Source organism: Apodemus sylvaticus, chromosome 2, assembly GCF_947179515.1.
Source record: "Apodemus sylvaticus chromosome 2, mApoSyl1.1, whole genome shotgun sequence".
Taxonomy (NCBI): Eukaryota; Metazoa; Chordata; class Mammalia; order Rodentia; family Muridae; genus Apodemus; species Apodemus sylvaticus.
The window spans coordinates 18,535,056-18,561,902 of NC_067473.1; the positions used below are offsets into that span (position 1 = coordinate 18,535,056).

The window sequence follows — 26,847 nt, forward strand, 5'->3', positions numbered from 1 at the left end:
AAGACTGATAAAAATTTAGAGATGATCAGATATGTAACAAAGCAAACATAATAAAATTTAGGTGGTATGTTAGTGATTTGTGTCATGTAATTGTCTCATATTTTCTGCAATAGTTCAAATTTTCATTTTAAAGTGTAAAAATAATAAATAACTAAACTCTGACAGAGCTGACAAAGTTTTTTTTCCTATTCTGCACAAGGCTCTCTCTTCAACATGGTAATCATTTCCTTTCCTATATGAGCTTTTTAATTTCATATGATCCTATTTATTAATTCTTGAGATTATTTTTCTGCTGCTGGAGTCCTTTGCAAAAAGTCCTTGCCTTTGCCTTTGCCCTGCCAGTATCTTAAAGAATATTTTTGTATATTTTCATCCTGCAGTTCGAATTTTTCAAGTTCTATATTAAGGTCTGGTTTCCATTTTGATTTTTGTGTGTATAGGATGTGGAATGGGAATCCAATTTCATTGTTCTACATGTGGATATTGTTTTTCTAGAACCTGTTGTTAAAGAGGATGTCTTTCAATGCATGTTTTGTGACTTTTGTCAAAAATTAGGTGACTGTCACTATGTGGGCTTATTTCTAAGTCATTTACTAAATATTCCATCACTTTATACACTTGTCTTTGTGCCAGTGCCACACTGTTTTTGTTATTATCACTTCATTATATAATTTAATATCAGATACTTCATCAATGTCTCTCTGCTTAGAAGCATTCTGGTATTCAGGGTCCTTTGCACTTCTATATGAATACCTGGGACCTATAAAGCAATTCAAAAACAAAATACCAAAAATATCTTCAAACTAATAAATAGGATGAAAGTTAATAACATAACTATCCAAGAAATATTTTTTAATGTTTTCAACATTCTTACCCAGCAGGAAAATACAAATTAAAATTGCTTTGAGATTTCATTTCACCCAGTCAAAATTTCTGTCACCAGGATAACAATGTTAACAAATTTTAGCAAAAATGTTAGAAGAAAAGAACCCTCAGACACTGCTGATAGGAATATAAACTCATAAAGCCTTCATGGAAATTAATAGAAAATTTTTTCAAAAGCTCAAGTATGGAATTACCATATGACCCAAGTATATCTCTCCTGACTGTATATTCAGAGGACTCTAACTCCTATTACAAGGATACCTCTACATTTGCATTTATGAATTATTATTTACAACAGAGAAAAAATAGAACCAGCTTAGATGTCCATAAGTATCTGAAAGGATAAAAAATGTAATTATATACATTATGAGACTTTATTCAGCCAAAAGAAAAAGTAAAATTATGACCTTTGTAGGAGGAAAAGGCGAATAAAATGCAAATTATTACGTTGAGTGAAATAAGCCAGTTTAGGAAAGACAAAACTGCATGTTTTCTCTTGTATGTGTTTATCTGGGTGGGTGCGGGTAGATGTTAAAATTAGAAAGGGGCCCATGAAATGGGAGGAGTAGATGTTTAAAAGGTGGGAGGGGGAGGGAAGATAGACTAATGGAATACATGTGATATAAAAAGGGGTGGGCTATCAATGAGTGATGGGAAAGAGCAGGGGATAGGGGAGGGTAGCAAGGGAGGGAAACGAGAAGTATAACGTGTGTGAAATGTCAAAATAATCACGTTACTTTGTATGTTGGTTGACTTAATTATTGAAAACAATAAATTTTTAAAAGTGGATAAAACGATCATGCTGACTGGAATTGTTCTATTAAAAATGCATATTCTGAACTTTCTCATGGAGGAGTACCTCTGTGGACCTCGTATTCCCTCTGATGTTGTCTAAGAATCTTTTCCCATCTTTCAGTGTTCTGGCTCTAGTATAACAAGGGTATAGGTTACTAAAATATGAGGAAGCACTTAACAGTCTTTGTAATGGTTCAACTTACTCTTGTCCTGAACAATTCCAGGCATTCTTTACGGTATGGCTTACGCATCACTTTTCCTAAAAAAGTCCCCTGGCATCTATATAAAGTATCTTCCTTCCTTGGAACATACTGCCCAGTTGAGAGAAAGCTGAGTAAATGATGGGGTGCCCTTCTCCCTTGGCTTCTATATGCCAAATACATGGATTATCTTTCATTCCAAATAATCTTTTCAAGAATGTTAAAACAACTCAAATCTTTGGATGCTAGAGGTATTATCTTCTTCCAGAGCAGTGGTAAATTCTGATTATAAGCCCACAAGTTCAAAACAGAATCTCCCTATATAGAGCAAATAGAAAGCACAATATTACAAAAGACAGGTTCCCCAAGATAGGGGTTGTTACTCTTCACAATGTGCTGTATATGCAGGCATCTTCTAGCTCTTTACCCCCTGCACAATGTAAAGACTGAACAAACAAAACAAATTCTGGCTGTTGTTCATGCTATAGATTAAAAGGCTGTGTTTTAGCAGACTCAAGTCTGCTAAAGAATATGAGACCATGGTAGACCAACGTGTTGGCTCAAAAGTACAGTGACATTTCAAAACCATTAGAATTCTTCAGTGTTTTGTTAATGAAGACTTGAAAATGGAGACATGGTTTGGTAAATAAGGAAGGATTCAAGTTTCAGATGCTAATTAACATGAATTGACAGGAAATGAGTTCTTAAGATTGCTGCACATATACCCAGAAGATTCCCCGGCATGCAATAAGGACACATGCTCCACTATGTTCATAGCAGCCTTATTTATAATAGCCAGAAGCTGGAAAGAACCCAGATGTCCGTCAATGGAGGAATGGACACAGAAAATGTGGTATATTTACACAATGGAATACTACTCAGCAATTAAAAACAATATATTCATGAAATTCTTAGGCAAATGGTTAGAACTAGAAAATATCATCCTAAGTGAGGTAACCCAATCACAAAAGAATACACATGGAATGCAGACACTGATAAGTGGATATTAGCTCAGAAGCTCTGAATACCCAAAACACAATCCACATATCAAATCATTCCCAAGAAGAAGGAAGGAGAAGGCCCAGGTCCTGGAAAGGCTTGATCCAGCATTGTAAGAGAGTACCAGGACAGAGGAGTGGGAGGGGTTGATTGGGGAACTGGCAGAGGGAAGAGGACTTATGGGACTTAGGGGGAGGGGTGAACTGGGAAAGGGAAAATCATTTGGAATGTAAACAAAGAATATAGAAAAAAAATATTCCATAAAGCTTGCAGCTTCCATAAAACGTGAATAAACCCTTGAAGCATAAGGGGTCCTACATTTTACTGCCTGGTAATGGAAAGATACTTGTCCAGCAGTAGGAAGTAGGACAAGGGTTTAGAGGCCAACTGCTGAATACTGCTCTCATATTGATTCTCCTCTGACAGAAGGACTTCCTTACTAACCAGGCCACTGGCCTCAGATATAGTCCAAGACTAGTTAACACTGAACTTCACCATAGTAGAAAAAGCATTTATTTTATGGTTTGAAGCCTGGTAAATTTGAATCTTGAAGATGTGGCAGGATCCCTTCCATGTTAGGAACTACAACAGCTTGGCCATCTTAGATTTCAAAACACTAGATTCTACCAAGCTGTGTCAATTACTTTATGCCACTGTGACCAATGACTTCAGAGATATAAGTCAAGGGAAGGATTGTTTTGGTTCATAGTTTTGAAGGGATTGCTCCATCATATGAGGAAGGCATGGCAGAATAGCCTATATCCCAGCAGACAGAAAACACAGAAAGTAAATATAAGAAGGAACTACAGCAAGATAAAGACCCAAGACCTAGGCACAAATGACTTGCTTCATCCAAGGAAGTCCCATCTCCTAATCAAGCGATCTATCAAGCGACTGAGCCGTTAAATGAGATATTTCTTAATTCAATCATCTCTGAAATATCCACACGAGCATGCCCAGTAGTGTGTTCTACTAATCTCTTAACCTTTAGCCAAAACAATCAAGTTAACATGATTATACAAGGAATCTTCAGAACCATTACTGACAGCTCAGTTAGTTAGGTCTCCTGAGCCCATGTATAAAAAGCATGGACTGGTAGGCTCTTAAAATCCCAGCACATAAAATAGCCAAATCTTTGGGGCCTGCTGCCAGTCAGCCTAACCTACAGCTTTGCTTCAGGCCAATGAGAGATCTTGTGTCAAAAAACAATGTGGACTCCCCATAAAGAATGTTACCTGAGACCAGACCTTTGAGGAATGACTTCTGACCTCTACAGACATGCATACACATATACCTGTTCACCGTCCCTCTAAAACACACAAGCATCCACATAAGTTAATATGCACACACACAAAAAAAATCAATTAATTAAATAGAAGCAGATAGAGGGAAAAATGCCTCAAGATTTTGTGCAGTTCCAGATTAACAATCACAAAGCACTGGTTTTCTCTGGAAATTTTTCTTGAAAATAAATTCACACAAGAACATATTGCATAGAATTGAGCAGACTGTGTGCTTTCCCATAGCTCCCAGATGGAGTCATAAGGCATACGGAGATCACTATATTATAAGAAGTTGACCAAATAAAATCCAGATTAATAGTTATAGCCAGCTATCACCCAGACATTTCCTCTATCCTTTATGTTAAACCCAAGTATTAATTAGATGCAAGAAAATGGAGCAAAGAATACCCTAGATTAAAATGGATTCTCGGGGATAGGAAAGGCTCCAGTATATAAGCTACATCCAAATCAACAAATGACAGGAGATCCGTGGCCTCCCACAAAAATCAATTGTGATGTGGCTTGTGATTCAAAAGGTCTCAAAACTAAAACAGATGTGTCAGCAATATCAACCTTGCAATTTGTTCAGCATGACTTTGGATGAATAGGAAGTATTAGTTTTGTCGGACAATGTGCGACAGCTGAGTTGACTGTAAATAAGAACAAATACAAAGTCTATTTGATGTCAGAAATTCTTTCTGTCTTCATGGTTAATCCTCATCTACCCTGTCATTGGCTGCCCGGGAAGATGATGATTAGCAGAGAACCTAAGATTTTCTGTCACAAGGAGGAGCTGAAGGGCATGCACTCCAATGCCGTCTACTAAGGAGCCTGGCAGTGAAACTTCCAACATTCCTGCGCTGGAGGCAGTAACGCCAAGCCACTAACCTTTCTGGATCTGTGAGAGGATTTAAGCAAAGAATAGAGCAGAGATGAACATAGTATGAATGTGTAGAATATGTGGCCATTCAAGAAATTGTTGGTATTGTTTCAACATTTGCAAACATAGTAGGATTATGTTACATGCTTGTATTTCCCCCAAGTGTTAAGCTCTAGATGTATTCTCCCATCAGGAGCAATCCCATGTAAAGAAAGGCTACAAGCTACCCCAGGGTTCCTAACTCCTCTGCCGTTTTTGCAATAAGTGAGTGAGCTAAGGTTTCACACACCTCTGCCTTCTGATACCCAAGTGACATCTTCTCAGTATGTTCGACACCTTCATTTCAATCCCACCTGTGTTAACATATGTATTCTTAGATACCTTTACTTGGAAATGTATCTGATAAACCCCCAATGAAAGTCAGAGACATGATAAGAAACATTCCTATTACTACATAGGAAGGGCTATAACCCTGAATCTAAGCAGAAGTCATGGTAAACATACTAGCTCCCACCTTGACTCTTTGTTTATCATTGGATTAATCTATATGTTCTTTCATGTTAGCTAATCAAAAAGTAGAATCTTCTCAACTGGGACTAACACGTAGCATATGCTAAAATCTGTCTAGAACATACTCACTTATAAGTAGATATTAGCCATAAAGTACAGGATACCCATGCTATAATCCATAGATCCAAAGAAGCTAAACAAGAAGGAAGGCACAAATGAGAAAGCTTGAATATCACTCAGAAGGGGGAAGAAAATAGTCATAAGAGGCAGAAGGAAGAAGAGAATTGGGTGGGAAAAGGAATGTGGAGGGAAAGGGGGAGGGTTTCAAGATCAGGTGTGGGGAGGGACAGGAGAGATGGACACGTGGCCATAAAAATGATTAGGAATCTGCAACTGACAGGAGTGGGGATGCAGGGGACATCTCCAGGACATGGCCTGCGGAATAGCCAACCGATAACCAGCCCAACTTAAGACCCATCCCATGGGCAAGCACCAATCCCTAACACTATTAATGACACTCTGTTATACTTCCAGACAGGAGTCTAGCATGGCTGTCCTTTGAGAGACTCCACCCACTAGCTGACTCAGACAGATGCAAACACCTATACCCAAACAATAGGTAGACATTGAGGACTCTTATGGAAGAATAGGGGGAAAGATTAAAGGCCTGGAAAGAGAACTGCACAGGAAGTTCATCAGAGTAAACTAACATGGGTCCTTGGAGCTCTAAAGACTAAACCACCAACCAAACACATATACAGGCTGGACCTAGGCCTCCCCACACACATATAGCAGATGTGCATCTTTGTCTTCATGTGGAACTAGAACAACTGGAAGAGGGGCTACCCCCAAAAGCTGCTGCCTGTGTATGGGATATGTTCTTCTAGCTGAGCTGCCTTGTCTGGTCTCAGTGGGAGATGATGTGCCTATCCCTGCAGAGACTTGAAATGCCAGGTTTGGGGAATACCCACGGGGACCACCACCTACTCAAAGGAGAAGGGAAAATGGGGGAAGGATTGTGGGAAGGGGGCATAAAGTGAATTTTAAAAACTGTCCAGAAACTTAGGGTATACTCACTACCTGCGTATCATCATAATCCTCACCACAACCTTATGAAAGAATTTTCTGTAGCAGATGATTCTGATAACTACAGATTCTGGCAATACGAGAGAGCCCCATCTGCAGTGGACCTTTCCCCAATGTGTTTCTGCATCACCCTCTCATCTATTTGACAGACATGTCAGATATGATACTGCCATTCACTCGCTGCTGTGTTCCACTCACACTATCACTCCTGTGCTGACCTTACAACTTTATGCTTTGATAGTCCTATTTATGGTGTGTCAGTGGGGACAGAGAGTAAGCCTTCCTTAAGGCTTTGAGGAAAATCTTACTTCATTGTACTCTATAGAGCAAAAGAAAACCACAGGGTCAATGGGATTCTTTACTCAACAACATTTTAGCGTGTGCCAAGGCTGACTTACTATTGTCTCTGGTTTCTGTCAGTAATCCCTGGCTACTACAGGTATTCACTCTCTGATTTGCATATATGTAACTAACTCATGAGCTTTTGCAAATGATCCATCTGTTTTGACTGACTCTTAGAACATTATACAATCTTCCAGAGGACAATAAAACTGAGGGAAAAAGATATTAGCTTCTGAATAAATCAAACATGTCACTCAGAGAAATGCCCACAGCAAGAACCCATCTTATACAAATTCCAAAGGGATTCAAGCTTCTCTTCAAAACTGCATAAGCCCCAGAGGCTATACTGATCCATCACCCCACCTACCACTATAGACATAGCACTGTAGACACTATAGACACAGTAAATGACTGCATACACACACACACACACACACACACATATATATATAATACATATATAAATACATATTTACTTATTTAGTGTGCATACATGTGTCCTGGCATGTGTATAAAAGTCAGAGAACAATGTCCAGGGTCATTTCTCTCCTTTTCCCATATGGGTTTAGGAGACTGAACAAGGGTCTTTAAGATTGGCAATAAGCACCTCTTAAGCACCTCTACCTGCTAAGCCATCTCACAGGATCCAAAACTGTATTGCTGATACAGAGGTTACCACAGAATGCCAGGCATGGGATTTATGGCAATGGCTGGCCAGGTTTTTCATAGACACTTGGTGGCATTTCTCTTTTTAATTATTTCTTTTCTATTAGTAGTACCTTATCACTAATAAGATCATTCTAGCTTCACCAGTTTTGCCCTATATAAAGATTATGGATTTGGGAACTATTTAAGACAATGGCACACTACTTTTTTAATCAAAGTCACCCAGCAGTAAGCTGAAATGGTGGTATCATGGGCCTTCCACACCTGCTGCCATTGGATGGTAGACGGTATCATCAAACAGAGTTAATTCTCATAAACTAACTTTTTAAAGAAAAGCTTCTGATTATCTTTTTACCTCTCTCACTCATCTTCTTACAGAATTTTGGTCAGTAAGTATGCTTTTACATGAAGAGTCACCTTACAGTGACTTTATAAATAATAGTCAGGAAGTAAGAAAAAATATATTTGCTACCTGCAACTTTGTCTTGTATTGTCATGACCCTACATCAAGAGTATAATATTCTCTTGCTGTATATACTGCAAACTGTATCTCCCTGTAATAGCACATGCTGACAAAAGTGGATCACACATTGGATCGCTGAAGCTTTGTAAAGTTCCCTGGCCCTCTTGCCCTTGAATGTTCTAGAGAATAAATCTGAGTAGAAACTGGGAAGTGTAGAGATGAGTGATTATAAAGGTACAGAAACAGGGCGCTGGCAATGAAGGGGCAGAACACAGATGAAGGGCAGTTGGAAAGACACATCTAAGATGCCAAGGTGTGGCTCTCTCAAATGGTACCATTACTTTGTATGACTTTCTGGTCTGCCATATCTACCACATGATCCACTCACAATTTTCTGGCCATTTCTTTCAGTCTTATTGAGAAATCCATCATGTGCAGGGTGACACAGCCCCAGCTCCTGTCCCAGTACTAACACCACTATTCCCATGGCCATCACTCAGCAATCTCACAAGGCTACAAAGGCCAACCAATGTGTGGTACAAACAGAAAAGCTGGATTGCCTGACTGTCTATTAGTAGAAGGGATATGGTTATTTGGGATGGACTGAAACCCCTACATTTTATTAACCATCAAAGAGGCTCCTTCATAGGGACAATTAGCTTGTGTTTCCTGACTGATATGCGGCCTACTTGTAGTATCCAACAACTGTAACTAATAATGAATTCCAAAGACATCCAGCATACCACTGAGATCATAGTGTAGAAACCAGAAGTTAACTTTGTCTCCTAACAACATGGTGATTTTACCCTTAGGAATGATCACTAAAAAGTCTTCAGTTTTTAAGACAACATCCCAAATATATCATGCAACCACTAGAGAAGCATAAGAAGCTTCCTCAGAGTAGAGAGATAGTTAAGAGCACTGACTGCGCTTCCCAAGGCCCTGAGTTCAAATCCCAACAACGACATAGTGGCTCACAACCATCGAGGGATCTGATGCCCTCTTCTGGTGTGTCTGAAGACAGTGACAGTATACTTACATACATGAAATAAACAAATCTTAAAAAAAAAGAAGCTTTCTTAATGAGTAAATAACCTACTTACTATTCATACTCCTCTTATACAGTTATTTATTTAGTGTAGGTGTTATAAGTTTGTATCTGCCTCTAACTAGGTAGTCACTGGCCCCATGTCTAAGAACATTCAATTCAACATCAACTCATTCTCTGTACATAAGTATAGACAATTTACTATACTACATCCTATAATGCACATTGGAGGGTGAAAAGCTGTACAATCATTAATACATCCTATTTTACATTACCTTGATCAATTGACATATCTTAGATTACAATGATAATTATAGTTGAGGTATACACATTGTTCACAGAGTCCATATAGAGGCAGTAGGAAATATATTAGGTCTCTATGTCAGGCTTTTAGGGGAGGGGGTATTAATTCTTATCCCTATCTATTCCACTTGAATCTGATGGCAGAAACAGTCTTCTGTCAGTGGAAAGGTCTCTGGCTGAGTAGAAATGTCAACACAACAAAGACATTTACTTCTCTAAAGTAGAATCTAATGATTTATGACGTATTTACGTTTGGCTAGGTGTGTCTGGAACTGGCCTATGCTTAAGTGATGCAAACTAGTCTCATTTTCCTACTTAATATTGACACAGGCTTCATTTCAATGATGTATAGAGAAAATGGACAAGGTTTCATCCCAGCCTATGGCAGTCACACCAACCAGAATGATGGATGGAATGTACTCAAAGGAAAATTCATCGAAAGCCAAGATGATAGAGAAAAGCAGTTTAGATATAACTGGGAGATGGTGCTCTATGTTCCTCCTACATGTCTGCAATGCTAGGACAAAAAACACTGATGTACATTTGTTCCATACTATTTCTCAAGAATGGGGAATGAAAATGAAAATTTTGTTTTATAAATGTATGAACCTATCAAATGATAAAAGATAAAAACAATAGGAAAGTAAGTTTATATAGAAAGCAGCCTTTAAGGGTAAACTATTTTTCTCCTTCTACAGTAAATTTCAGGTACGTGCACTTGTCCTGGAAATGGCTTCTCCTTCTGTAGCAGTGGCAGGCGTCATATCTGGCCAATACAGTAAAGAACAAAGGACAGACATGTTTCCTGCTCATGCTGAACGAAATTCATATTCTCAAAGCTTAGGATGCAAAGTGTGTTATCATTTCTTCTGCACACGACCATGAGAGCTGAGAACTGGCAACAGGTACCCCTACTGCCCAGTGCATCTCCGTAAATTCTAAACTGTCTTTGGTTTTCTGCTTTAAAGTATATGTGAAACTAGCAGGCTCATTTGTTGGCTAACACATAGGGAAAACATTAATTTTGACAATCACTATACGTTTGTTATTTCACAGTAATCATACTCTCCTGAAAATCCCAAATTAATAAAGAAAGCACATCATAGAAATACAATCTATTCATTTTCTTCTTACATGATTAACAATATTTATGGGCCTAAAGTAGGAGAGTGAAAGAAAATGGTTACTAAATCATGCCTACAAATACTTTTTTTCTTTTTCTCTTTTCCTGTGTGTGTGGGCTCATGCCTGTTTACACGTCTAGATGTGTTTGCATACCAAGATCAATGGTTGATATCAGAAGTTAACTAACCTGGTGATCTTCCATCTTATTCAGTGAGGCGGGGTCTCTCTATGAAACCCGGAGGTCACAGACATGGCTCACCCTGCTAGGCAGTTTGCTCCGGGGATCCCACCTTTTGAGGCTGAATTACAGATGGACCAACAAGCTCGTCTGCATCCATGTGTGTTCTAGGGATGCAAACGCTGGTCCTTACGCCTGCGTGCAGCTATTTGAACTACTGGGCCATCATCGCAGGCAATGCCACCGTTTGTCACTTGTCCCTCTTGTTGCAAATCATTTGAAATGCACTTTCTTCCTGATTTTTCATTCTATGTGTTTTTATTTTCAATTGGTACACTGACATTTCTTCTATCTCAATGGTGAAGAATGTCAGAGAAATGTCATTTCAAACACTACTTAAGGTTTCACTTTCTCTTTGTACACAGCTGTCACAACAAAGCCAATAGCATGACGACATCCAACATGATACCATAAACATCTGTCCAGTTATCGAGTATTATTTGTGAAATAAACACAAAGGTATAGATAGATATAAGATCTTTTATTAACCAAGCTTTGTTTTAAAGATTATAAAATGGTACATGATCTTTGTGAAAACTTGAGAATTACTAAAATGTTTTATTTCAAAGATGCTCATTAGATTCCAATTCCCCAAAGAAGATACTATTAATTGCTTATTGTATCAATATTGGCATACATATTTATCATATAGAAATAGAATCATTAACTTATTTTCACTTTTGTTTTAACTTGCTGACCTTTCAGCATACAAAGATATCTCAATACTTTTAATTTTTATTTTTGAGATCATAGTATAATCATATAATTTCCCCTTCTCCTTTACTCCCTCCAAACCCACTCATGAACAATCACTCTCCCATTCAGACTCATGCCCCTTTTGCTTTAATTGTTATTACAAATACATATTTGTATTCATAAATATAGTTTTTTAGTCTGTATATGTTACTTATATGTATACATTTCAACACTGGCCATTTGGTACTTAATAATCAATCCATGAGCTCTTCCATGAGAAAGACTATTTCTCCTGTTCTTGGTTTTTCTTCATTGCCTGTAGTTCTTTGTCAATTTTTAAAAATATTTCAATATTTTTATTATTTTTTATTTAAAACAATTTTTAAATGTATACATTTTGATCATATTATTCTCCTCCCCCAAGTCCTTCCAGATCCTTTCCCCTTCCCAATTTTAAGTTCTTTCTCCAAAAAAACCAAACAAAACAATTTTTAATAGCTGTAGAATCACTCAGTATTGAATCATTTTAATATAGAAAAGTTTCTTCTCAAACTCTCATGGAAGCTGTACACATCATTTCTACTTTATTAATTTATAAATACTGTATTCAGCTATTAACGTATTATAATAAGCTTTCTCAGAGCACTGCAGGTGAGTAAACACTGGTGAGGCACATACGTGCTGGGTGGCACAGCTGGCATGAATGGAGTATGGCCCCTGATGTATAAATGCTCAGTAATTCCCGGTTAAAAGTCAGCTCTCACCTTCGTGGCCAAAGACTTAAGTTTTCCTAGTAGTGACTGTTTGTTGGAATATACCACGTCCTCTTCATTATCCTCTCCTTCCATGATAGCACAGCTGTCTGCAGCTGGGAGTTCACACTCCTTTGAGTTAGTCGTCATTACTAATTTAGAATATTTGTATTCCAGCCTAAGCATGGGGTAAATACAGAAGTAAAAATTGATCTAGCCATTATACTAGTAATAAATTCATATTTATTATAAACATTCTTAGACCAGCTTCTAAAATAGTCCTGATAGTCCTATATAGTTTATCCAACAGCAAATTTGCCTCATCTGTGGCTATAGTTTTAAATATAGTTCTCACTTATTAACTATCTACATAAAAATATTCCACAGGATGTCAGAGATTCAGTTCAATACAGTTAATTTTACCACTTATTTTACATCGACCTTACTGTCCAATTATATAGAACATTTATAAAACAAAGAAAAGCCTTGAGGTCAGAATGCCTTTGCTTAATATAGTAATGTGATACCAATTCACTATCACATTATCTAAGGTTTAGGCCATGAAGATGAGAACGTTGAGCAGACGATTTGCTTGTTACTGTATCTCTACTCCATTTGTGCTTTTGTTCATTAGTTACTACTTCATATACTATAATTATTCCTAGAAAATAGAACATAGATCTACCATATCTCGCTAAGCTCTAAATCCTCCCCAAAGATTCAAGCCATGTAACAGATGCACATAAGGGCCAGACTCAACATTTGGCACCAGAGTCTTTGAGACTTGGAATAAATAAAAATTATATTTGCTCATTTGCTTAGTCTATTTGTTTAAAAACATCTTTGTAAGTGAACTGGATAGAACAAGAAGTCAGATTATGTCAGAGAAAGAAATTATCTCACCTTCCAGTCTCAGCCCTGTTCCTATCTGGGTAGCTTAGAGAGTTTTTCATTTTTCAAACAAATAACTAATCCAGTGGTCAGTAACATTCTATTGACTTTCGCCTATCAAAATAAGAATCCTTTATCCTCTCTATTTTGTCAAATGCCTTGCCTATACCTTTCTTACCAGAAATGCCTCGTGGTACTGAGGGGCTAGGAGACATACAATTAGGTCTAAAATTCTCACAGTATAAACAGACTTTCCAGTTCCTATAAGATCATTTAATGAGGTTACTTACTTTTGATTCTTTTTCCAAAAGTAGCACGTTAAAGCCACCAATAAAACAGCTGTGAACGCCCCTACACCAGCTCCCACTTTCAGCCAAAAGTCAACTGTTTCGCAGGTTGATAACTTCTTTTCAGGCAAAGAAATCCCTTTAATGCACCACTTAGGTTCATTCCATACATATAATATTTCCTTTTAAGACAAATAAATGAGGCCATAGGTGAGATGAGCAATAATAAGATTTAGAACTGTAAAAGCTAGAATTAGTACTTAGACCATTTATCACACAGAAGAGTTTTGCTAACTCTATTTATGGTTATAAAGAGTATTTCCCATTCAGTTAATACTATAGAATATCTAGCAAGAAAGTAAAGAGATATAGAAAATGAGTAAATAAATTAAAATGTAAAATCCTGTCACATCAGAATGTCACATCACAACATGCTGAAGAAGTAGAGTAAAAATTATTCTACTTTGACAGTTCTTTTGGGTTGTTTTCCTCAAAATTTGATGACTCTGGACTTCTAAATATTGTTCTTAAATATACTCTCAGTCTACTTAGTACAACTACTTAGAATAGTTTGCACACATATATCAGGTAAGCCATTCAACCCAATAAATCTGTCTCTGAATGAAGTTGCCCACACACCATGGCCCTGGGGCATGTAAGTGTACCAGAGTTCACCAACTTGAATGGCTCATGTAAAGTTAGGTACCAAAGATGCACAGTGATTTTATTTGCCAAACTAGGGAGGGCATTAGCTTGGGTCTTCACTACCCATACCAAGCATTCTCACCCTCCCAAAGTAAATGACTCAATTCCTAAAGCAATGTGCTTTAAATAGCAAGTGACAACCAGTGAACAATTTTTAAAAATAAAGTGCTAAAATGAGGCAGATCACCTATGAAAATCAGAGTTCAGTGTATTCTTCCTTTTATACCTTAGCATACATTGTGATCAGTAGTTATTTACAATGAGCATTAAGTCCAATGTACTGGGGAATTCTGCTTTATATCTGGTTTATCACTCAATTATCTGTTGTGTGATGGTCACTTTATCTGAACTCTAACAAAAAGATCCAGCTGTGTTTTACTTCATATCTTATGTGCATAGACAGATTTCTACCATCAGTTATGAACAATAGGCAGGAGAGTGATTTACTATGGGGGAAAAGTTTCAGTAAGGTTTCAAGTGATATCTCCCTGTGCATTTTCTTAGAAAGGGCTATTAGTGATCCTGTGGTTTTAGTGTTTGACAACCATTACTCTTTCTTTATCTGTATGTGAGTACACTGTAGTTGTCTTCAGACATACCAGGAGAGGACATCAGATCACCATTACAGATGGTTGTGAGCCACCATGTGGTTGCTGGGAATTGAACTTAGGACCTTTGGAAGAGCAGTCAGTTCTCTTAACCACTGAGTCATCTCTCCAGCAACTATTATCATTCTGATTGAATTGAACATCAATGCATTACTTTTGAATTGGGTGATATTTTTGTAAGAATGAGGAGATGGGAAATGCAGAGGCCCATTTGGGCTCACTACCATCTAGGTGTAAACTAGAGTAAATGTAAACCCCATCACCCGCGGACCTCATCTGACGCACATTCTACAAACAGCACCAAAAACGTCCGCGTGAAAGCCTAGACAGTTTTATCACATGTATATGAATAAAAGGTGTGTTTAAAAACTCCGTTGTCTAGTGGCTATATTCTAAGCATCTCAGAACCTCAAAGTCATAGAGATTCGTGTTAACACAAAATGCCAAACTATCTACTCGGTTCTTCGGATACTGTCAAACAAAGAAATGTAACTAAGGAAAGTTCACAGTCACTCTAAAACTATTCATTAGAAAGCTTGATCTTATCATCTGGTCAGGTGTTGCCAGAAGCAGAAAGCTGACAGCGCAGCTGAACAGCCCCTTCTACCAGCGTGGAGGGGGATTTTGTAACAGGATTAAGATAAATTTAGTGATAAATTCAAAAGCGTTTCTCTTACTGATAACACAGTATCACTTCAAATCTTTATTACTGCCTAATATTAGATATGATGCTTAGCACATACTTTGAACCTGGTATAGACTTTCTGAGATCTCAATTTGATAAGAGTATTTCTCTCACAAGCCATGAAGGCTTTTCTGCTTCTATCAGCTATATGTGAAGAACTTACATCCTGTAAACTATACAGATCTATATTTGAAATACTTACAGAATAGTGGAAGTGCATGCCCAGTCAACACAAAGTAGAAAACTGGGCAGAGCAGAGAAGGAAATAGGACTGAAGCAGTCCTTAAAATCAAATGCTTAGAATTTTTAAAAATAAACACTGAAGTACTTTCAAGATCCTTATTTTTGTTCAGTCATGAAGCTTTACAATCCAAAGAAATCTTCATTTATTCATAGACGTGATGGGGAAGAGCAGTTGACATCTGTTCAGGGTGCCTTCATAGGTTAGTTCTTACCTGAAGCCCCCTCTTGCAGGCTCCCTCGATCTCATGGAAGTCATGCTCTGTGCACAGAGGGCAAGCTTCTGCACTCTCCCATAGAAAGTAGAATGTACAACCATCACAGGTGCCAGCTGGACACTTGCTAGAATTTTAAAGAAAAGACAGCCTTTTTAATGCATTTAACCATCTCCAATCAATTCTGCAGTTCTCAAAGCATACTGGGAATCTTGTGTTAATGCTGAGGAAACACTTGTAGAAAACAGAAATGGCCTAAGGGAGCAGAGACCACAGTGAAAGTCCTCCCACCCATGCTTCCTACAATCCTTGTGGCTGCAGTAAAAGAAACAAATAAAGCCATGTACAGGGAGAATGTGAAAAAAAGAGAACCCTCATATGTTGCAGGTGGGAATGTGAATAGCCCCTCTACTTTCAGAGAGTCTAGCAATTCTTTAAACAACTACACATGAATGTACTATATAATCAGGCATGTATGCTCATAGGTATAAACCCAAGACAAGCAACAAGTATTCCACACTAAGGTTGGTAACAGAAACATTGCTCAAAATGACCACTGTAGTAAGAGCCCAAATGTGCAGTGAATAAATAGGTAAGTATAACTGTCTGGGGGACTTCTAATTGACTATATAAAGGAATGCAATAATGATATGTGCCTCAATTTAGATGAACACTAAAATGTACTGGGCTAAGTGAGAAAAGCAGTCAGAAATAATGCACATTATATGATGCTTCCTATATGAAAGTCTAGAAGAGGGACAGAGAACAGATGATTTGCTATTTAGGGCCTGGAAAGAGGGTCGATGTACAGGAAGATGAGAATCAAAGGGTTCAGAGATTCCTGAGGAAATGATGAAATGACCTAAACTTGGTGTGGTCATGACTATACACTTCTGTTAAGAATCTGAAGAATCACTGACTTATATACTGATTAAATAGTTTGCATGGATTGCATGGAATTATGGTTCTATACAGTTACTTTTTTATACAGTGTGTGTGTGTGTGTGTGTGTGTCTGTGTGTGTGTGTGTTGTCTATGAACCTGCTAAACCACTTATGTGGAGATCAGAAAAACAACTTACAAGAGTCAGTTATCTCCTACCATATTAGTTTCAAAAATCAAACTCAAATCATTAGGCTTGGCTACTGGTATGGTACCTTTATCCACTGAGCCATTTCACTGGCCCCCAGCTGTTTTCTTTGATACTTTAAGAGACAGATACACATAGCTACCAAAAGAAAGAAAAGATTCTGGGAATGTTTCTTGGATCTCACAGCACCTAAGCTGAGTTTAGGAGTACACAGGAGGAGTAAGACAGAAGGAAATCAAAGAACTTCCTGCCAAGGTGACAGAGTTGTATGAGGAACTGATTAAAATCAAACCCACACGTCAGTCACTCTTGCTAGATCATCCAAATCAAAGCAAGGAGGACAGTGAGGAACTAAAGCCCAGAGCCTCAGATGCCGAGAAGATAATAGTTTCTGTTGAAGAATTGCCTCGGGGAGGTAATTTTGGAAGAGGACAGGGTCTCTTACATAAGAAGAAAAACCAACCACGGACATTTCTGAAGTCAACCATTAGATCAATACAACATTCTGTGCTCCAGTACAGTCCTGGGTTCCCCTTGGACTGACAATAACTTAAAGGGGGCGAAGATGAAGATGGGGGGCAGAGTAGACCTTGGATAGATTTCAGATCAACTATGGGCAAAATCTAAGTGGATACTTTATGAACCTATGCTTCCTGATGTGGGAGGCAACTTCATCAACTTGCTTCTTTGATTAAGGAACAGATGAATCCTATGTGACTCTATATTAATCTGTTGTTTCTGTATAGCCTCTGACTGAACCAGAATCTATCTGAAAAGGTTCTGGTGCAAGCAAAATTTTTTATGAATGTGTAAAATCCTGGGAGTAGTCTCTTAATTTGCCTATCTACCTTCCAGTCCTCTTAAACTAATCCCTGTGGTTAGAGGATCTGATCTTCATTCCGATCCCTGGCTAAAGCTGAGCATGGGTCTCCTGAACATCCATTAGCTAAAATATGGAAACAAAGCAAAACAAAGCAAACTAAATATGCCCCCATTTTAAAGGCCACAACATAAAATGTTATAGGTATATTGACATAATGCACTTTGATCTCCCACCCCTCACCTTCCATTTTCATACACTCCCAAATACTCTTTCACTCCTCAGATGGTCTTGCATCTCCTTTCTTGTCATGAAATTTTATAACTTTTATCTATATAGAATATAGGGTCCAGAATTAAGAGGAAAATATTGAATATTTGTGTTTGAATCCAACATACTTGCTTTGAATAGTGACCTTCAATTGTACCCATTTCCCTGCAAACAACTCTAATTCAATTTTTCTTTATGGCTGAATCAAACTCCATTGAGCACATGCATCATGATACCTTCATCTTGGATACTGTATATTATGTTTCAATAAACATAAATTATCTCTGGCTGTTAACTGACATTTCGTTAAGGTGTATACTGTGAAGTGGTATAGTTGAGTCATATGACAGTTCTATACTTGTTTCTTTAAAGGCCCTCCACATTAGTTTCCATAGTCACTGGAATAATTTATACTCACAGAGAAATGAATAACTCCCTTCTCCATACATCTTTGCCAGCATTCACAATTTACTTAGCAATATCCTTTCTAAAAGGGGTGAGATATAACTTCAATGTAGTCTTAATACACAATGCCCTCATGGCTAAGAATGCTGAACATTATTTCATATAGTTATTAGCCATTTGTGTTTCATCCCTTATGAACTGTTTGTTCAACCTATTAACTAGTTTGTTGTGTTGGTCCATGAGGGTGCACACTTGTGTGTATGTATAAGAATGTCAGAAGACAACACCAGGTGTTGTTCCCCAGGTACCATCTAGCTTAGTTTTGAAATATGGCAGCCCAGTGGTTTGGAGCTTACCATATATGCAAGACAGACTGTCTAGACCTGAAGATCTGATTGCCTCTACCATCCCATTAGAGTTCAAACTGTACAGCTGAATTCTCTCTTTTCAGCAATGACTAACTTCACTTTAGAGTAAAGCTCCACCCATTGTGTCTATGGCCTATCTCTGTGTGTTCTACATGGTATCATTTTCCCCAAATAGATTCCAATGCCGAAGGCACTGATATGGCCAACATATTTGTACCTAACTTTATGCCTACATAGTGTCCTAAACCACAGGCTTGGGCTACCTTCTGCCACATTATGAGTATATATGCGCCACTGAGTTTGAGTTCAGGTCGGTGTGGTTCTTTGGTTCTTTGAGGAACCTGAACTTAGTGTGGAATAGGGTGTGGCTTTGCAGTGTGGAGATAATGGTGTTTTCTCCTCTTCCTGGCAGAGCAGTTAGATTTAAGTTTTTCTTTGGATTGGTTCCCACCTTGTCTCAGCACAAGAGGCAGAGCCTTAGCCAGTGCCACTAAGTGGCTTGCCATCACTGGCTCCATGTGACTTGTGGCCCTTTTATTTTTCCTCTGTGTTCATAAGATTTTCCTTTTGTTTATAGACCCAGAGTAAGAGAAGAAAGGATTCTTCATCTTCTCTACTGCTTTTCCCAAAGTGCTACTGAAGTTAGTTGTTGCCTTACAAACATAGTATTTCAGTGGTTTATCTAGTGTTTCCCAGTCTGATCTTGGTTATCATCTTCCTTTCCTTTCCAGGCAACTCACTTCCTTTGGAGTCATAGAATAGATGTTTTCTTTGAACTTGGTAGGTATGTAGGTGAGCACTGTTTTGTCCCTACTCTTCCATCTTTACTCATCCTTCCCCCTTAACTGTAAATGACACGTTAATAACCTCAAACAGACAGCAAAGATGGGCTATGGTAAATCATGAGCTACCGATACAAGACAAATGATTCCACCCCATAAATGGATGAAGAGTTGGGCCAAGGGAAGGAACATGCATAAGTCTTGTGGACTGCTCTAACCAAAGATTAGATTATTACCAAAATAGAGATTATTGATATTCAGTTTTGGCCATAAGATCCATAAAAGCTCACTAAACAGAGAAACTCCCTTAGAGACCCTTCAAGTCTTGGGAGTTTTTCTCATTTTCCCTCAATTAATCTACTTTCACTCTGCTCACTTCTTGTCCCTGGTTCCATACTCTTCTGGGTATGAAACAACAGAATTGTAAGCTACTGGATCAGGGTAACATTGGTGACCATTGATAATGTGGCACCCTAGTTCCCTTAGTCAAGCTCACCAAGAACAAAGAAAGGCTCCAATACTCACAAGCCTGTATCTATATACAATTCAAAACTGTATTTTCCTAGATACCAGCAAAATTTCAAATTCTCTGTTAACTAAGTACATTCCAAGCCATCCTAAAACATGAATACAAGGGTCTCCACCTGTAATGGTTGACCTCATTGTTAACAAGTCTGTCTTTCCAAGTGACTTCACTGTAGATGAGATAGATTCAATTCAGATGCAAATAAACAGTCCTCCTTACGTGATACAGTAATAGAGGCCTAGGGTTTTTTTTGTCAGAACTATAAACAATAGCAAGATGTTCTTTAGGGGAAAAAATAAGAATTAGTTGTCTTAATTTACCTGCTTATAAATCAAAGAAATAACATGTGCAAATTTATAAAAAGAATAAATACAATGGGTAAAATTTCACCACACAAGATGCCATCTTTTCCCCTCCCCCTTCTAGGTCAAGAAAAGCAACTCAAAATAGTTCTTTGAATTATTTTTAAATAAAACTCCAAATTCCTAATCAAAAAGGTATTGCAATATAACAACAATTTTCAATTTTTAAAGTCATTATATTTTCTGATCATTTAGCAAAAATTATCCCTATGTCCTCTAGCTCACTTTTCCCAAGAAGGAAGAGCCACTGAGGGATGAACACACTTTTATCCTGGGGTATGGAGAGGGCAGCAAGTCTGTTAACTTTGAAATGAAACATGAACAAAAAGATAATGATAATTAAAGTTGCAAAAATTTCTGCAGATAACTCAAGTTTTGATTCAAACCGGACTTTAAAATGACAGTTTTTCTCCTTCCCCTGCCTCGGTTTTGTAATTTGCCAAAGCTGAAGTTCTTCTGTTGTCACTAGACTATTACAATGCGTAAAGCAAGAGAGCAAACTTGGGAAGCTCAAGGCAACACAAAGCTTGAAGACTTTGAACAACACAAGTCAGCTTCTAGGGAACTGACAAAAGGACAAAATCTTTTTTTTTTAAGATTTATTTATTTGTTATATGTAAGTACACTGAAGCTGTCTTCAGACACTCCAGAACAGGGCATCAGATCTCATTACAGATGGTTGTAAACCACCATGTGGTAGCTGGGATTTGAACTCAGGAACTTCTGAAGAGCAGTCAGTGCTCTTAACCGCTGAGCCATCTCTCCAGCTCCCAGGACAAACTTCAAGGAAAAAAATCTAGATATTCATGTCATTTTATAAGGTTGGCACTGTGTCAAAACAGTGATTAGGGATTTCTCCTTGGTAGACTTCACTTTTCTAAGGATACACTTAGGTTAAATGCAGCTTAGAACCAAGTCCTTAGTCCGTTTAACCCAATGATTCTTTTACTATGGATGGCACCCAATTTTGATTCTTTGAAATAAACTACATTTCAGAATTTGAATCCAGTCATCTGGAGCGTGCCAGACTATAGAGGCTGTCACCTGACCTAAGATTCCTTTCAGCCTTGGCATCTCTTGAAACAGCCTCTCTGCATGTAGATCCTGGACATTGGGATAAGGCCCTCTAGTGTTGGATCCATAAAACAGGGTAACTTGCCTCAGTATGTGTATGACTGTGTCTTACACTATTTAGCCTGTTACAGGAAAACACATTCACTTGAAAATAACAGAATCTTGTTTTCTAAATTTACCAAGGCTGAGGAAGTTGAGTTCACATTGCTTCTGAGTGAGGGCTTGACCTCTGTTTCACAGATGATGCTGTCTTACAGTGACTCCTCACATGGCATAAGGCTAGCTAGCTCTTTAGGACACCTCACATGGCATAGGGCACTTTTATAAGGACACCCATTTCATTCATGTTGTCAGAACCACTGTAAGCTAAACACCTCTCAAGGCTACTTCTTTCTAATACCCCTAGGCTGGGATTTAGCATTGTGATGTTATTTTAGCATATGAATTTGGGGAACACAAACTCTCAAGCCTAACCAACTGAATTTTAACATAAGGGTATTTTTTTACCTGTGACTCTTAGAGCAAGGGATTTAAAAACACAACTTTACAGATTCCCCTTTCTAAAGAATTCTTCTAAGATTAATTATCACAAGTTAGCACCTATTCAAGACCACATTGGTTAACTCGCTTTCTAGTTTCCTTTATCTATAGATTTTTTCCCCTTGGTGGGAAAAAAGTTCAGTTTTGTTACCTCTATTTAAAAAATGTATGAATGTTTTGCAATGTGATTGTGTAACCATCTCTTCAAATAACTTATTCATGGTCGAACTGCACAATTTAAAATATCTACATTAAAGGTTTCCCTTTCTTGATTACAGTGTTTTTGTTTTTGTTTTTTGAGTATTTTCAAATGTTTATAAAGCTTTTATATGCATCAGTACATTTCTGTTCCAAGAACATATTTGGTCTTATTTTTTTTGTGTGTGTTATCTTGTTTTCCAAATTTGGATATCTATTATCTTTCTATAAAGAATCAGAGGGAATCAATAAGAAACTAATTTAGTCTATCTTTGACTCTTAATTTCAAATAGATAGACTTTTTGGCATTAATAGGCCTTCTTTGATGTCTCAACCAAATGCTGCATTAGAGTGCAATAAACCTAATGACTTTGATATAAAGACTAAATTTGAGCCTGTGGTATAACTCCCTGGAGTACTCAACTCTAGAACACTATCGGGACAGAACTGCAAAGCATCTCCTTTGGTGAGATGCAACATCCTCAGAGGCTGTGATGATCATAAAATGAATTTGGATTCTGCAAGAAGATTTCACAAAATAACTTAGATTGACTAAAAAGCAACTTACACAGTTGAACACATTCATAAACAGGTTAAAAATGAGAAAGAGATAAAGAGGATGCTCTTACATGAGCATTAATCATGAATGCTTAAAGAAGGCAACTCAGTTAAAATAAGGCACAAACAACTTGCGGATCTGCCGGGCTGTACCCTAGGATAAATCTACTTTGCCTCTTTAATAAGTGTACTTCTCGACAAATCTCCACTCAGAAGACATTGAAGGACAGTGGCTTAAAATACCGTGATGAAAAGGCATATTTGTGATGAAGGAACAAGAGCTATTGTGAGGTTGTTCCATCCCAGGTGTGGTACCCAGCAGCTTTACAACCTCAGGCTCAATGCTTCCTACTTGGTGAATCAAGTATGTTTAACTCAAGGATCTTCCAGATCGCATCCATCCAGTGCCTTTCTAGGAAGGTCCTTGTGTAATCTTTTCTCTAACTCAAATGACTCATGCCCTTGAATGGGCAGTTCTCAGATGCAGTGGTCAGGTAGCATTGTCCCATACAGTCTCTTCAGCTTCATGTCCATCTACCTGTAAATTTGACCTGAGGTTTAAGAAGCCAGGGGTCGGACTCCTCTATGCAGATTTATTCAGAGGTATTAGCAGTCCCTTGCAAAAGAAAATCAGTCTGTACTCAGGCAGCAGACTTCATGAGATAAAAGCCTTAGAGGCACCTGGGGCTGTCAGAGATGCCACACTGTAATGTTTTCACCTACATTACTCCAACCCCTCCAGACACGTTTTGGAATTAGACACTACATACTTGCATTCGTCAGATCGAGCAGAAAGGTTGACGTTTTTAATCACAGATGAAATCAAAGTCCCCATAACATGATCCCTCTCAAGTACACACTCAGCAAAGCATACACACGCCCCTTTTCTCCCTATCCAGACTCTTCACTTTTCAAGAGCTGAATGGTCTTTTGAAAGTTTTCCTGACCACCAAGGTTCAAAGACCCTGCTGGCTATTACTAATACTGAAGTCACTTTCGCATTGTTGGCCAAGAATAATTCCTGATGTGGCTGATGTCATGCTATAGTAAGATCTCACTCTGACTTCTTGGCCAACACCATCTGAAGGCCAACTGTCTGGTTAGCCTCTCTTCCTTGGATATTTTAAAGCTTTCAAAAACATGCAACAATAAGTCTTCCTCAAACGTAGAATGAGAAACCTGTATATTACTTCCCTGTTAGCTGGAAATCTTTATTCAGCTCTGAAGTTTAAAAAAAAAAAAAAAAAAAAAAAAAACCTGATTATTTGAGAACAAACTAGCTACTGTTTTTCTTGTTCTGATCCTTGGGCTCCCTCTTGTGTCTTGATGGGAAATTCACTCAAGAGAAAACTGAAGGTCTTAACCATTGACTGTGGGACTCAGTATAGCTCCCTAGAGCTATCACAGCTACAAATGAATTTTTATCAAGATTTGTATGCAAAACTGTGCTGTGAATGCTAAATTTTAAATCAGCTTTTCAAAAGGCCAAGATGCAAACAGTAATACTACAGAACAGAGAATGTGTCTCAGGAAAGTAGCGCATGTAAAATCTATTGTGTGTTTGTTAGATCAACAGAAACAACCCTCCGATTTTAAAATGCTTTGCAGTTGCCTTCTATTTTTAGAAACACTCCAGTGTTCAACATCCAGAAACTCAGAAATAAATTTTAACAATAGACATTCTAAGGTTTCTGCTGCAGGCGATCCAAAGAAACCCCGGTGAACACAGTAAAGTTCCCTTAGAGGTACAGCTTGCCAGAAGTGAAAAAGAGAAAACTTTACATTCTTCTTCTCATGAGATGCCATAGTTTAACCCCATGAGGCTATATTTTATTTATGGTAAGAAATCAAAATGCATCCTGGCAAGGTAGAAAATGATTTATTTTCTACAGGCCATACCCGGTTGTTAGGATACCATCTGCTTGAGTCAGAGACCTGGCTAGGAACCTTTAAAGCCATCCAGATAGACTTTGCAGACCAGACCCAGAGAGGTGAACTACAAAATCTGGAAAAGGATCTCACAAGGGCTATGGTAAATGTAATGCACACCACAACTCAAACTACCCAGCAGAACCCCAGAGTGATGAGATGTGCATCTGTTTCTGGATCTCCATAAGCATCTTTACATAAAGACTCTAGTTGGATGTGGGCAATCCAGCTGCAAGGGAGCAGAGGGATGCTCTGTGGTCCAGGAGCATCCACCTCTCCCCGTTTCCCCATCTATGTCTATTCCTCTGTCCTCACATCACATTCCTCTCTCACCTTCAATAGGTGAAAAAATAATGAACCATTAGAGCAATGCAAACCAGAGAAGCAGCTGGTGAGAAGCGGGTGGTAGTACACACACACACACACACACACACACACACACACACACACATATATATATATATATATATATCCCAAAATGAGCCATATTACTGTGTTACTGGTGTTACTGTTGCTAGAATGGTTTCAGGAATAGAGCAACATTTTCTAATCCTCCTGTAGCATAAACAGGAGAGCTTTAAATCGATCTTAAGTGAGGTTACCAAGACACTAAATCATTTTCTTATTAAAATGATTTAGAGAGAACCACACTATCATCAAAAGGTCCCTTAACTAAACATCCTGATCAATACACTGAAAATACTAAAATAGCTAAGTGTTCTTCGTAGAGATGGTAGAATGTATTTAAATGAATAGTTTTCAGAGTCTAGGAGTTATATTTTAGTGTTCCCAGCAAAACTTAACAGGATATATCAAATATAGACCACAGAGAACTGGGGCCTCAATTTCAATCAATTGAATATTCTATATTATGTTCTACTGGTCAGATTTATCCTGATGATTCTGCTACAATTCATCAAAAACCTGAGCTTGAAAATGGACATAAACATTGTCTTCAACACCTCATTCCCTTGCAGAGAAAGGAATCATGACTCAGGTTAGATTAGTTAGTCCAAGGCCTTAACATCCAGACAGTTAATTGTTGATCTAGTTCAAAGAAACAGGGTCATTCCCATCCTATCAAAGGAGACTGATAAACAGTGAAAATAAACACAATAATACAAACAGTGTAATGCATTGTTTGTTGCCTATGTTGTTTTGAAGAGAGTCAGATGCTTCAGGCAAAACGGACAAGGGGATGTCATTAAAGAGGCTGGGAGGCTGTATGATTGACTAGGACCTATTCATTTGTATCATGCCCTGACATGTCCCTACAACACACCCACTGGTTCTCTTGTTCTCATTCTGCTTTATAAAGAGTATGTTTTAACAGTAATAGTCCAGACAGCTTTGCTTCCAAAAAGGAATTCGACATGGATTAACCCCATAGGAAGACTGAATACCTGGGGACTGATATCACACCTGCACCAGGTCTCATGGGATTACACCTCATCTTCACAGCAGTCGAGCGTCCATTAATACAAGATGTGGTGGCTGTGGAAGACCTGTTGTAGAGCAGGCACTAGATTAAAGACCAAATACAACACAGATGACTATGACAAAAGACTCATGTACAGAATGGCTCCTGTGCTCCATGAACAAACAAAAGGAGTAAATCATTAAAGCTTTCTAATTTCAGCTGTGCGGTGGTGGCGCACGCCTTTAATCCCAGCACTGGTGGATTTCTGAGTTCAAGGCCAGCCTGATCTACAAAGTGAGTTCCATGACACCCAGGGCTACACAGAAAAACCTTATCTCAAAAACAAAAAAAAAAAAAACAAAAAACAAAAAACAAAAATCCCACCACCACCACCACCACCACCACCACCAAAAATGTTTCTAATTTCTAACTTAACACAAATTCAGTGTATTGACTTTCACCACCTGTATGAAGATGAACCATCATTAAGGCACTTAGTAAAATTATTATGATTTTAATCACACTGAAATTTTTGAAGGAAACAAGAGTCAGTCATATCAAAACATCAGGCTGAATAAGAAGCAAGTAAGTGAATAAAAAGTA

At 38.1% G+C, this 26,847-nt stretch overlaps 1 protein-coding gene across 1 annotated transcript in view; it reads right to left on the minus strand.

Annotated features, from left to right (window-relative positions):
- Elapor2 (endosome-lysosome associated apoptosis and autophagy regulator family member 2) overlaps positions 1 to 26,847 on the minus strand; it is a 194,133-nt gene that overhangs the window by 2,711 nt on the left and 164,575 nt on the right. The window contains exons 18-21 of the mRNA XM_052172406.1: positions 26,228 to 26,329; positions 15,903 to 16,029; positions 13,453 to 13,631; positions 12,284 to 12,449 (exon numbers count right to left, since the gene is read on the minus strand). Coding sequence (XP_052028366.1) covers positions 12,284 to 12,449; positions 13,453 to 13,631; positions 15,903 to 16,029; positions 26,228 to 26,329 — 574 coding nt within the window. The remainder of the gene's footprint in view (positions 1 to 12,283; positions 12,450 to 13,452; positions 13,632 to 15,902; positions 16,030 to 26,227; positions 26,330 to 26,847) is intronic.